The sequence below is a fragment of the Bubalus kerabau genome, chromosome 7 (assembly GCF_029407905.1).
Source record: "Bubalus kerabau isolate K-KA32 ecotype Philippines breed swamp buffalo chromosome 7, PCC_UOA_SB_1v2, whole genome shotgun sequence".
Classification (NCBI taxonomy): Eukaryota; Metazoa; Chordata; class Mammalia; order Artiodactyla; family Bovidae; genus Bubalus; species Bubalus kerabau.
Genome location: NC_073630.1, coordinates 29,912,520 through 29,927,484, shown reverse-complemented (window position 1 = coordinate 29,927,484; position 14,965 = coordinate 29,912,520). Strand labels below are relative to the sequence as shown.

The window sequence follows — 14,965 nt, the reverse complement described above, 5'->3', positions numbered from 1 at the left end:
CATTATTCGGACTAAGAATATAAGTAAGTTTACGAAAGATTAGATAAGTCAGTCAGTGGTTCTATGGCATTTGCTCACTGTTTTATAAATTTGTATTTACACTAGAGGCCACAAAACTACTCAGATGTGGACATCTTAACCAACTGGTAGCAACATACCCTAACTTCAAAATCAATTTTTGATCAGTGAAGCTTTCATTGATTGGTCCTTGGAAGGAAAGTTATGACCAACCTAGATAGCATATTGAAAAACAGAGACATTACTTTGCCAACAAAGGTCCATCTAGTCAAGGCTATGATTTTTCCAGTGGTCATGTATGGATGTGAGAGTTGGACTGTGAAGAAAGCTGAGCACCGAAGAATTGATGCTTTTGAACTGTGGTGTTGGAGAAGCCTCTTGAGAGTCCCTTGGACTGCAAGGAGATCCAACCAGTCCATTCTGAAGGAGATCAGTCCTGGGTGTTCATTGGAAGGACTGATGCTAAAGCTGAAACTTCAATACTTTGGCCACCTCATGAGAAGAGTTGACTCATTGGAAAAGACCCTGATGCTGGGAGGGGTTGGGGGCAGGAGAAGGGGACAGCAGAGGATGAGATGGCTAGATGGCATCACCGACTCGATGGACATGAGTTTAAGTGAACTCCAGGAGTTGGTGATGGACAGGGAGGCCTGGCGTGCTGCGATTCATGGGGTAGCAAAGAGTCGGACACGACTGAGCAACTGAACTGGACTGAACTGAAGCTTAAATTTAATAACCACAATGCCACAGATATATAATGGGATTATTAGTGCATACTCAAAAAATATATACATAAGCAAAATACTGATCAAAATAGCTATCTGTGTGTGTGTATGTGTGTGTGTCTGTACTCACTTGAATGTGTGTCTGCGTCTTATATTCAACACTGCTTTTTCCGAGTTCCCTTCTAATGATAAATGACACTATCTTTGACTTGCAACCACTTTTCGTGCCAGCACGATCACAGGAGTATATGCATACTTTTGGTAGCTGAGGATATATCCTTGGCAACGTTGTCATGAAAATACAAGATATGTATTCACAATTTAAAATTAACACTACATCTTAAAACTGCTTTTACTTTTGGAGTTTAGCAAAAATTGCAGTAGTTTTCTAACAGTGAGAAAATGTGATTTTTATAACCTCCTTTGACTTTTATTAAGTATTGTATTAAAATATGCAACTAATAAGATTTCACAGATTTTAGAGCTGTGAGCAGTTTTTCTAAATCTCTGACTTACTGTGATCATGCAACAAAGACAAAATTAGAAAATACCAGATATGTTCATCTCTAGTTAAAACATCTGATTTAAAATTTGCTCTTATTTTCATCTGAAAATTTCCCTTCCAGGGTTATATGTCAATGTACAAAATGTCCAATTTAATGAACAGTATTCTTTCAAGTGACAGTTAGGTTTAAAATGGGAAACAAACCTTTTTGAATTGAACATATACATTCTCAGTCTAAACATTGAATTAATGTACTTTTTGTTATATGATTTCCTTTTCAACATCAACATTTTAAAAAGTTAAATACTCTGGAGACACTTGGAAAAATGGAATCCTAGACAATGATGAAACCCAAGTCTTTTCTTCACTCTCAGATCTCCTATCACTGCAGCTTCGAGATTCTGCCTTTACTTAGCATTAACATTCACTTCCCAAACAATTTACCCAAGTGAGGAAATGATTACACATGTTTATGTGCTAAGCGGAAGGAACCCGTGCAGAGCAGGAGGCTCTGATATGGTTACAGAGATAATTGATTGAGAAAGATCCCTGAGGATGGAGGCAAGGATGGATCCCAGAGTCTATGGATGCCTCTACCCTGTGGGAGGAGGGCATCTTCCCCCTCTGATATAGGAAGGAGAGCCACGTGGATTTGAGTTGATGAGAGACATGATGCTGGGAAATTTATTCCTAGAGACTCTGTTTTCTCTGCAAAATCTAAAACAGAGAATTTTAAATTGAAGGAGTAAGATAAGTGAGACAGTCAGACCATGCAGATATATGAGATAACAAGTTCATTAAGAAAATGGTTGGTTGAGTAAATCAAAAAGGAATATATATGGCAAAACATTAATGGTTACATATAAGTGTAACATATAAATGATAGATACATAAGTGTAGATTATATTACTCTTCCTACCCTTTATCATGCTTTTAACTTTTTGTAATAAAAAGGAAAAAAAAAATTCACTTTCTTTCAGTTCCTAGGCTTGTAGGCCAGTATTTTTTTCATATGTCTGAACATTCTATCTCCTTACCCCTATTGTCACTGAGTCAATAAAGCTACATCCTACATTTTTTAAAAAAGGAATATATAAAGGTGATATTGCACAGTGCACTTTCAAAAACCTAAGGCTGATTATATGAGGAAATTGTTAGTCTTCCTGAGGATTGCAAAATAATTTACGAGGAACAGATTCTCTGAATGTTCTTAAACAGTGTATTTTTAATTAAAAAATTATGCATGACCAATTCTCCCTCTAATTACCATTCTCTTGCTTTATTTTATGTTAGAGTCCAATGTAAGATGCTGATTAACTGAAATGTCACACATTGAAAATAAGTTAGCCATTAAGTGTAATGGAATAAAGAGCTTTTTATTAATACATGGAATGATGGAGGATCTATAACTTTGTTAAAATACACTGAAGTTAAAAGCATTTTTGAAAGAATTGGGGGAAAAGTGCTTAATATTTTTATTTAAAAATATACCTCAGTAGTCAGAATTATAGCTCTCATTGTGCTCTTTCCTACCATCTCAAAGAATGCCTTGCTCTAAATAAAGCCCACAGATCCCCAACATTGACTTGGCGGTCAAAGAACCCTAAATCTCAGAACTGCCACATTTCCATTTTAAATGTAAATATTCCCATTCATCTTCCTAAATATTATATTTCTTCTCCCCCCTCCCTCCCACCCCAGTGTCATAGTTTATGCAACAGCTGACAGCATCTTTTGTTCCCTTTTTTGGTGCACACTAGTTACCACAATTGACTTTGGCATCCCCTAGTTTGGAAACAAGTTTTTGTGCAGGTCGATTGGCCACATTTCATAAGAGGAAGAATAGAACAAAACATGTTTCTTCATAATGCCATTCAATGATTTCCTTTGCAAATCTGCTTCCTGAAGTTTTGCAGATGCAGAAGTCATAGAACAAGTCAGTGGGCTGGGAACTGCATTGCATTTTAAGTGTTTCTAGAAGCAACATCTCCAGCCTTTTAAATGCGACTGAAGTGATAGATTTGCAGGTGTTTGAAGAAACAGATGCACTGGAAGGGCAAAGGTTATTTTTTTAATTAATTTATAGTTGATTTACAATATTGTGATTCTTTTTTTAAAAGCAAAAATCGGGATCCTACTGCATAACGTTCTTCAAAAGAAAACAAGAGAGATAAAATAAAATTTAAAAAAAAGAAAAAAGGAAAAAAAAAAGGGAACAAGAGAGAAGAAAAGACCCATTGTGTACTTCCAACGGAAAATTCTCGTTTTCCTTGACGTACACAACATCAGCATATTTCAGCAAAGAGAACCTTACAGAATACGACAACTTTAATTGGTCATTTAAGTTTAAAATGGTTACAATATTATGTTAATTGAATTGTTTTTCTTTTTTAGGGTCCTCTGGGACCTCCAGGACAAAAGGTAGAGTATAAAAAATACTGTGAAAGTAATTATGTCCCCATCGCCTAATGACTGGCGTGAGAAGGGAATGGAATTAGCTACTGTGAGCCATACCAAAGCAGTCTGGTTTGTGCGTTCTGCTTTCTAAAAATACAATCATATAATGTGAGCCATTAGATTTCTAATTGACTTCATTATAGAAAGTCCAATAAATCCAGAGCAGACTTTTTTTAAGCTGTCTGCCAAATGTGTAGGTTATTGAGTTTTTTAATTCCAATACTAGTAAAATATTGTGACAAAACTTAGAAATCTGAAGGGTCATAAGACATAGCAAATTAAATGCATGGTCTTGCACAAATATATGATTGTCAAAGGACCATTAAACAGACTAGAACAAAGAATGTATTTGTTGCTTGGTGGCTATGTTCAAGTGGCCCACTAGTATCCCCCTTTGCTGAAGCAACCCAAAAAATGGCTTCCCGATTGTTATTTCAACATTATCCAGAGCCATCAGACTTGACCCTTTACCTTCTGGAGAAGAGAGTCTAACACTTCTAAAATTACATCAATTCTACAGTAGAAAATGCATCAATAGCAGGTAGATGGCCCTTTGTGAACAAAACATCACTAAACCCCCACTCCCCATCCACCTCCCACCCTACAAGGAGGACATAAAAGGATATTTAACCTGCAGATAACCAAAATAATAATAATAATAATAATTGTATTACAACAGGTGGAAAAGTGATTATTCTTTATCTTTGGAATCCATCAAAGATAGAGACGTTTATCCCCCAAGCTTGGGCATGTGGCATCTGTTGAAACATGATCCCACGAACCAAGTAAAAGCCAGTGTGTAGTGAGACAACTTGTGTACAGGAACACTTTGTCCTTCGCAATAATGTCTCTATTAAGTATGGTGTGAAATTGTAAAGCTACCCTAATCCACATGCTACCAGGATAAAATTACTGCCTCAGGCTTTGGGAAGTCCTTTAATGACCCACTCAATATAATCACCAAGAAAGCACTAAGGAGCTTGCCATCTCAAATTTTTTTTTTTGCATGAAATGACTATATTTTTAATAGACTTTATTTTTTAGAGAAGTTTTGGATTTCTAATTACTATTTTAATCTTTTCCATTATTCTTAAAAAAATTTAATATCACACACCTACTAAGAAAAATCTGTTTTATAGTGCTAAACAAAAAATAAGCACATTCTATTTAAAAAATGGTTTCTCCAGAGCCTCAAAGGAAGATGTGTGGAGGAAAATGACATCGCTATTTGAAAACATTTGTTACTGTTTCTGTATCTAGTTAAATGTAAGATTTTCTCAGGTAGTAACTACTTTTCTTTTCTATTCTAATCACCCCAGTGCTCGTGTGTGCGCACATCCAAGTGCTTGTGCATACACACGGACAACATATTATTATCATATTCAATGTATAGGACTAGTATTGTTCCTAGTCTATGCTCACCATTTGCGACATCCTGTCTAGTCTACTTTGGAAGATATATTCACCCTCACATGGTTTAAACATACTCCCTGAGTCTGAGGGAAGTGCTTCAAATACAACAAACTTCACTTTACAACATGGGTCCCTTGTAGTGGTTGCTGTTTTCATTACCTTTTATTTTATGGTATTTAATTTCATGAAATTCAAGAGTTACTGGTACAGCTAAGCTTTTTTGAGATGAAACTAAGCCTATTTAATTCTCAAAAGCACCCAAATTTGGAGCCATGAGGCCTTCTGATAGCTTTGGATCTCAATTTATGATGTGAAATTCTTTAAAATCATATTAGGGTCAAGTAGATACTTACAAACATGGTGAGATTTAACTTCATGGCTTCTGGAAAAGCTTGATGATTCTGTTTACATTATTGTGTGTTAGTTAGTTAGTTCAGTCACTCAGTTGTGTCCAACTCTTTGCGACCCCATGAATTGCAGCAAGCCAGGCCTCCCTGTCCATCACCATCTCCCAGAGTTCACTCAAACTCACGTCCATATTGTGTGTTAGAACACAGTGGATAAGATCTGAAAAACATAGCCTCTCGGATATGTTTTAGTAAGATAAAGTGATAGCTGACATGATTAATATGACATAAATTTAGAATTCAATTATTTTGTGCTTATGATACTAACTTATTTTAACCATATGTCACCTTAGGGTTCTGTTGGAGTACCTGGAATTCCAGGGATGAATGGACAAAAGGTGAGTTCCATAGAATATACTACTTTTGATCATTTGAGGAGGATTAAAATCACAAAGTTGTTCTAATCAGTAATGTTGGTAATAAGTTTATATGCATATAAAAATATTATATATACTTTTGAAATATAGAAAAATTGTGTTGCAAATGATCAAATTAGTTTAATTTTTAAACAAATGCATTAAATAGCCAAAAGTTCTTAGACAATTTTTCATTTTATTTGATATATATGAGATACAGTGGTATCTTTCTCATAAATATATTTGGAGTAGGAAAAATATAGTATTTAACATTGATTGTGATAAAGTGCACTCTGGTTTATTCTTGTTATTGCAGACTAATATGTATTATTTCTTGCATTAACAAAAGTTATTTCTACAGAGAGATGCTATTGGAATCGTGAATTCAGAAGCTTTTTTTACAGCTAAGCAAAATTAAGAATTAAATAGATTTGCTAAACTCTGATAGCATGCTTTTATTGTACTATTAATAATGAAGGGGGAAAAAAAGTTAAAAAAAAAAAAACCCACAGCTCTACATAGACATATCTGTGTGCCTGTGTGCATTTTTTCCTGCAACATATTTGCCAGTGGGACAAAGCAATTACCAGTTGCTGCAGGCCAGTCTGGCAGGGGCTGGGGAGCTGAGCCAGGGACTTTCCTGTCTCCCTCAGAGCTTCTGGGCTGGCCCTTTGAGATCCTGTGACCCAGCTTGTCTTCCTGGAGGACTTGAAATCCAGGCATTCTGAATTGAAATCATAAAGGGCCCAGCCCTTAGGGACAGAATAGACCTCCTCTTGACCTCTTCTAGCTCGTCCATCTTTTTTCTCCAATGAGATATAGACGATGGGAATTTAAAACCTACGAAGTGACCAAGAATGTGGATCTGCAGCTCAGAGAATGTAAATTTTGACAAAGTCCTTGAATTCTCTGGCCTCAATTTCTTCATCTTTAAAAAGGAGACAAGCAATTCCTACCTCATAAGGTTACTGTGAGGATTAAATGAGGAAATAGGCATAAAGCCCTTATATCCATGTCTGATATTGCTATTAAACTTTTTCTTCAGCTCATTTTAGTGAAATCCTGGATATTTGATTGACCTCTGTTGTAAAAGATTCTCTATTTCCAGAATTCCTTGACTCCCAAGTAAAGTTAGTGTTCTTAACCAAATCTTACGGCAGCCTGTGGTCCATAAATCAAACACTGGGCACTAATCAATAGTTCAATGCCCGTGTCACTGCCGTTTTCCACTTAGTAAAATGCATACCTGTTTGCTTCCCAGATCCTGATAAAGACAGAGGATTACTATTCCATTTAGAATATTGTAGATCATGGAGGGAAACATAAGTAAAAATTTGAGAGCATATTTATTCTAGGATGAATTTGAAAATTACATAAGAGGATAATATTTAGAAAGGACAAAATATAATGTAAATGTTGTTTATAATATTTGTACACGTAAGGTTAATGTTTTGCTTTTACTTCTTTGTTTCATCTTTGAGATAATCATGAAAATTTATAGAAAACTTTACCCTGAAACAAAACAAGTCCACAAGTTTAAAACTGTCACATATATGCTTATGAAGACTGTGTGTTCTTTCTTTTTTCAAAGGAAGTATGCAATTTCCTTAGCAAGAGAAAGGAATGTGACATTTTCTTGTCCTAGTCACCAAGTTTAAATTATATTTCAAGGAAATAGTTAATATTTGCAGCTTTATGTCTTGTTATACATCTTTGTGGCATTTTTAAGGGTTTTCTGTAAAATCTAGGGAAGCTAAATGATTTCATACTTTTATGAAGGTATCAGCAAAATGTAGTTCAAGATTTGTTTTTAATTCATATAACTTAACTAAAACTTTGTTTATAGAATTTCTTTTAATGATAGCCATTATCTAACACCTATAATATTTGCTATATCATCTTAGGACAATAAAGTACAAAAAAACCTAAGTCCACATCACTGAAGTAGCAGGTCATTTAGACAGTAAAAACAAAGTTGAAAATAGAGTAATATTAATAATTTACACTTAGAGCTATGAACTTTGCCTTGGTTCTCTAAAATTTATTTCTCTAGAAAGAGAGCCTAGAATCACATTAATAATTTTTTAAGCACCTTGATGTGTTTAAACTGTCTAGAGAAAATATCTTCTTTGCATAATACTATTTCATTTTTTTCCAGAGAAGAACTTTTGATGCTTGGATCATTTTCAAGTACTGGTTAAGAAAGGATATTATTTCTAAGCTATCAGAAACATGGCAAATAACTAGAAAATTTTTAGAAACTTCTCTTTTATAAGAGAGAAAGAAAATGACTGTATTAAGCAAATATTTTACTTGTCTTCCACTAAAATATTTTCCATCCATTCAGATTGGGGTGATTGACTTTGGCCAGTAACTTGATGGTGATTTTTTTTTTTTTTTTTACATTACTTTCCTTTCAGTTTTGGTCAACTTGATTGTTAATCTGAATATTTCTTATTTTTGCAATGGTCCTCCAATTCTTCAGATCGTATAAGGAAAACAGACTTACAGAAGCAGTAACATGGCATTAAACTCCAATCTAGCCCCTTCTAGCAGCAGCAGCAGCAGCCTTATAATCTATCAAGGGCTTCTAAACACCCTTCTGTGAAAAGTGGGAGACAGTGTGGTCTGTGGTCCCTGCAGTCTGAGAGAGGAAGCTTCAAGTCTTTGTCCTCCTTTGTGTGAGTTACTTAATGTTTCTAAGGCTCCAGCATAAAATATTAATATAGACTTTGCAATATTAATGAGATAGTATGTCTAAAGTGAACATAATGTAATAGGTACTCAATAAATATTATCAACTATCTGTAGTACTAATAGTATAACACTTCAAGAATTGCAACAAATGAGCCCTAGGCTTACCCTCTAACGGGATGAGAAGCCAGGAAGAAAATGAAGGTGCAAACTCACACAAGAAGGTAAAATATTTCTGTGCTACCTGCTATGTCTCCAGTTGCAATGCACCCCATTCCCAATAGTAGGAATACAAGTACCTTAGAAAAGAGAAAGACATTTCTCACACCTCTTTGAAACCTCACTCACCGGTGTGGGGTCTTGAAGGAGTGCTGTCTGGAGTCAGACACTCTGTGCTCTTACAGCTCATGTGCCGCCTTTGAAACTTCTTCCTGTATGGGCTCAAGGTGGCTTCATTGTAGAGTGAGGGAAGGGGCTGTTCTAATTTATATCTAAGTCTCTTAGAGATACTGTGCATCCACAAAAAGTCACAGGTGTCTCTTTTCCATTCTCTGTTCCCAATTCTAAAAGCAGTTGTTTCCATAATTTGAACTTGTTTCCCATAGCCAAAGCAATTAGGGAAAACTTAATGCTAGGTCTTACCTAAAAAGAAATAAATGTTGCCTTCTTTGCCTTTGGCTAATTTATTTAGCACAGAAACTTTTGTAATTCTCACAAATAGATCTTGTTGGTTCAAAGATATTACAAACATTTTATTTATCCTATTTGATTCATTCCCCCCCTCTCTCTCACACACACACAGACACTCAGGCACATAATACATACATGAAGAGATACATATCAGCATGTGTACATGCTCAATCGTGCTCAACTCTATGTGACCCCATAGACTATAACCCAACCAGGCTCTCAGCCCATGAGTTTTCCAGGCAAGAATACTGCAGTGGGTTGCCATTTCCTACTCCAGGGGATCTTCCAGACCCAGGGATTGAACCTGCATCTCTTGCATCTCCAGCATTGGCAGACAGATTCTTTACCACTCTGTCACCTGGGAAGCCCATATAACTGAATGTTTGTCAATTAAACTCTGCTTCTGAGATATTATGGAAAGTGGGCTTCAGAATAATTTTGTGATAAAAAAATTTTTAGACTAAATAATGCTCAACACAATAAATGGCTGGCTGTAATTTTTTGTATGTATATACATATATATATGTGTATCTCAGAACTTTAAACATCTCCACTCTTAACATGTTATTAGAACCCTGAATTTTTCTACTGTTTCCACATTTTTGCATTAGGAATAAATCATCATAATAACAATGTATTTGAATAGCAAGCGGTGCCCAGCACTGTGCAAATGCCATAGGAGAAGAGGGCTAGGGATAATGAGGGGACATTACAGGTCTACTTTGTGCAACCCTTAGTTCACATCCTTATCTCTGTTACCATAAAATTAACATTAGAGTTTCAGGATTAAGAACAAATTATTTTGTCTAAGCAGGCTAGAATTTTTCTGAGGACCCAGAATCACACGGATTGTTTCCAAAGCAAAAGATAAGTATCGGATGATCTTGTTTCATGTATTTTTCAAATGCTTGCTAGGGTTTATTATATCTAAAACTTCAAATACAATATAAATAAAATATTGATATTAATGTATCATCCATGAATCTATCCCAGATAACTATGTGATTTTTTTAAGTAACATTAAAATTTAATTAGTTTATGGCTATGGTATTTAGAGTTCCTTTTCATCTCTTATCCATGAGTCTCACAGTTTTTCACTGACATTAATCCTCACAGCGTACTTCTAATGGCATTTTTATTGTAAGCATATCTAGAGAGCAGATAAATGGAAGCCCTCAGACTTTCAAAGGTCAAGCTGTTTATTCAAGTCTATACAGTAAGCTGTATACAATGAACTCAATACTTTTTTATTCCTGATTCATTTTCTGCAACCACTAAATAAAACTCTTCTCTTTTGCAACCTTGACTTTATCATTAAAATGTCTGAGTTAAATTCCTGAAGGATTTGAATATATTATAGTTCTGTTTATTTCCTGTCTAGTTAGCTTAAATTTACCCAGTGATCTATTACCAAATGTATTTATAACTTTCCAATTTTACACTTTAAGAAAAGATATATAGTGTAAATAAAGTGACTGATTTTTTTATTTGAGATTAATTAATAGTTTGGGGAAAGTGTGTTACAGCAGTTTACTACTTTGCTGGTTAAAGTAGAGAATTAAATTATTTTTATTAATTTTTCTATCTTTGAAAGTTGGTAACTGTGTACATTATAGTTCTAATAATACATGATTGTGTTTTCTCTGATAACTATGAAAATAGGATGCTTTCTTTCTTCTTGAAGCAGCATCATTGCTTTCCTATTGTAGGATATTTCTCTTTTTTCTAGTTTTATTGAGATAAAATATACAACATAAAGGTTTGACTTCCATATATAATGAAATGATTACCACAATAAATTTAGCTAACATCCATCATCTCATGTAGATACAATAAAAAGAAATGGAAAAAAATGTTTCTCTCTATAGCGAGCACTCAGGATTACTCTCTTAACAACTTTCATATACATCGTACAGCAGTGGTAACTATAGGCATCGTCTTGTGCCTTACATCTCCAGTGTCTTATAAATTGGAAGTTTGTACCTTTGGTGAAGGTCACCTTTCCCAGGTGGGTCACCTTCCTTCAATTCTTCCTTCCCCAAAACCTCCAACCCCGACCTCTGAGAACTACAGATCTTATCTCTTTCTATGAGTTTGGTTTTTGTTGTTGTTGTTGTTGTTGTTGTTGTTTTAGATTCCACATAAAGGTGAGATCATAAAGTATTTTAATCTTTCTCTGTCTGACTTATTTTACTTAGCATAATGCCCTCAGGGTTCATCCATGTTGTCACAAATGGCAGGATTTCCTCGTTTATTATGGCTAAATAGTATTGCATTGTGCATACACTTCTTTATCCACTCATCGTCGATGGACCCTAGGGCTGTCTCCATGTTTTGGCTACTGTAAATAATTTTGCTGTGAACATGGGATGTAGGTGTCTTTTTAAGTTAGCATGTTCATTTCCTTTGGATATATTCCCTGAAGTGAAATTCCTAGATCATGTGGTAGTTCTATTTTTAAATTTTTGAGGATCCTCCATCCTGTTTTCCATAGTAGCTATACCAATTTACAGTCTCACCAACAGAGCACAAGATTCCCTTTTCTCCACATCCTCACCAGCGTTTGTTATTTTGTGTCTTTTTGACGATAGCTGTTCTGACAGGCACCATGAGATATCTCCTTGTGGTTTTGATTTGTATTTCCCTGATGATTAGTGATGTTGAGCATCTTTTCATCTGCCTGTTGGCCATTCATCTACAGAATATTTCATATAGTAAAATCACATCATCTCTGAGTTCTATGCATATACTCAGAGGCAATTTTATATATAAGCTTACTCTTAAAGAAACTTTTCACTTAATTTTACCTATTGAGTGAAACAAAAGATATTTCTATCCTTTATATAATTAAATTTAAGTTCCTTTAGAAGGCAATAAAAAGTTGGTTGAAGGAAGTAATGTAATGCTTCCTGACTTGAAATTTTAAAAATGATGGTAATTTTTTAAAAAATACACTTTCCTTTGACTTCATTTAGGCATATTGCTATAAATTTTAATACTCATTACCATCCTACTAAATGAAGATACTGGGAGAGGTAAGAATAAATAATTGAGGAAATGGGATTGGTGGGGAAATCCAATAGGACTGGGTATGAGAGCAAAGAAACCTGATCACAGGATGTTGCAAAACAAAGCAACAAGAAGGCAAATATCTTTGACTGAATTATGACTTCAAGTCCACTTATATTCCATTTTAATTGAAAAGGCACTATATTTTATAGATAGGATCACCAAAATATTATTTACTAAATCAAATTAAACTACATATATAACATAGTGATTTGGGGCGGGGGCAGGGAACTTATGTTAAATGTATTCGTTGATTATTTGCCAGTTTCTTCAATCTTTCATTCAACAAATCTTTTTTCAGTCCTTACTAGTAAGTGCAAGGCACATCTGAGCACTGACATTAAAGTGGTCTCTGCCCTCATGGAATTTCAGCCAATAAAGGGATAGAGACATGATATAAACAGGTACACTAAAAATCTGTTAAATGGCAATACTGTTAAGCACTACAGCAGAGAAGCACAGGGCAGTCTGTCCTGGTGCAAAAAGGCAAGGAATGCTTCCCTGAATAGGTGACTTTCAGTCAGGCAGTCAGTTCAGTCGCTCAGTTGTGTCCGACTCTTTGCAACCCCATGAACTGCAGCACGCCAGGCCTCCCTGTCCATCACCAACTCCCGGAGTTCACTCAAACTCACATCGATCGAGTCGGTGATGCCATCCAGCCATCTCATCCTCTGTCATCCCCTTTTCCTCCTGCCCCCAATCCTTCCCAGCATCAGAGTCTTTTCCAATGAGTCAACTCTTCACATGAGGTGGCCAAAGTACTGGAGTTTCAGCTTTAGCATCGTTCCTTCCAAAGAACACCCAGGGCTGATCTCCTTCAGAATGGACTGGTTGGATTTCCTTGCGACTTTAGGTGCAGCTTAAATAGTGAACAGCAGTTGGCAAAGGGAAGGGAAAATATCACCACATTGCAGTATTTCCAGATCAAGTTAGACAACCTTGGTCTTAGAATTTTGTTTCTAAAACACCATATTATTAACCACTATAGGACCTAGACTACTCTTTTTTTTTTGTGCAAATTTCTTATCACTAAAATAGTTAGTTGATATAAATCACAAAGCCTGTTCTTTTATCATTATATCTGATCTCTGAATGACACTCTTGATTTTGAGATTTGCATTAAAAATAAGGCTTCAATGAAATAACTTATTTTGACAATTATAGTGGCTTAATTTTTACCCAGTTCCCAGGTGGCTCAGTGGTAAAGAATCTGCCTGCCAGTGCAGGAGACACTGAGATGTGAGTTTGTTCCCTGGGTGGGGAAGATCCCTGCAGGAGGAAGTGGCAACCCACTCCACTATTCTTGCCTGGAGAATCCCATGGACAGAGGAGCCTGGTGAGCTATAGTCCATAGGGTTGCAAAGAGTCGGACACGACTGAGCACACACGCGCACACACACAAACACACGCACCCACACCTGTTCCATACCAGGTGACATTGCCAAGGGGATAGGAACCATTATCCAACTGTGAAACAGCATGTGTATATGTGTGTGTTAGTGGCTCAGCTGTGTCTGACTCTGCAACCACCAGGCTTCTCTGTCCATGGGATTCTCCACACAAGAATACTTGGAGGGGGTTGCTTTTCCCTTCTCCAGGTAATCTTCCTGACCTAGGGCTCGAATCTGGGTCTCCCACATTGCAGGCAGATTCTTTGTCATCTGAGCCACAGAGGAACCATGAAACAGCATCAGTGGGGTTAATTTAGGAGAGATCAAATTTCCTTCTCGACCAGCTGTGTCTTCTCTGCCTAACACAGACAATAGAAGAGAGCAGTGTGTAATATTTACTAACATGTATTCAGCATTGACTGTCAAGCGCTTCCTAAGTTTACCCCACTTATTCCTCACAGCAGTGCTGTGAAGTGGATACTATTATTATCTCCACTGCATTAATGAGGAAACCAAGGCACAGAAAGGATATTTTGCCTATGGTCACCAAGGTGTTTGTAGTAGATTTCAACTTCAGTCAGTCTGCTACAACTGTCAAGAATATGGATTTTAAATTCAGGGAATCCCAGGTCTGTCGTTCAGTATTTGCATGGTCTTAGACAAGTTACTTTCCTTCTCTGAATTTAGTTTCCTCATTTGTCAAATGAGGATTGCCATGTTTACTGCAGAGTTTAATTGGACAAAATAAAGGAAGTAATGAATGTAACTGTTTAATTTAAAACACTATTAAATAAGGAAACACTATTTTCCACTTTGATATGGGAGCATTAGGAACTCCATGACTCAGAAACCTCCAGAGTATGTAAATGAATGTTTGTAAGAGCCATTGTCTCTTTCTACTATTCTTCACTGATCTTTTTTGAAAACTATGTCCAATTTTTCCCATTAGACATAACCATTTACCATTTCCATGAATAATTAGGCACATCTTTTCCCAAGTGAAAAGAGTAATACATCGACTTACTATTAGGAATTGTACTTAGGAAAAAAGAAATTAGCTGGGATTTTGAACTTTAAAAGTGGGTATATTATCAAAGCCATGTTATATTGCAAGTCACAGAATACTTAACAGAGCCAATTTTTTAAATAAAGGTATTTATTGGTCTGTAACGTGGAATTCCAGGGCTTCCCTCATAGCTTAGTTGGTAACGAATCCGCCTGAAATGCAGGAGACCCCGGT

The 14,965-nt window shown here is 35.9% G+C and overlaps 1 protein-coding gene across 1 annotated transcript in view; it reads left to right on the top strand.

The window, feature by feature from the left end:
• COL25A1 (collagen type XXV alpha 1 chain) overlaps window positions 1-14,965 on the top strand; it is a 494,071-nt gene that overhangs the window by 383,897 nt on the left and 95,209 nt on the right. Inside the window, exons 11-12 of the mRNA XM_055587935.1 lie at window positions 3,643-3,669; window positions 5,819-5,863. Coding sequence (XP_055443910.1) covers window positions 3,643-3,669; window positions 5,819-5,863 — 72 coding nt within the window. The remainder of the gene's footprint in view (window positions 1-3,642; window positions 3,670-5,818; window positions 5,864-14,965) is intronic.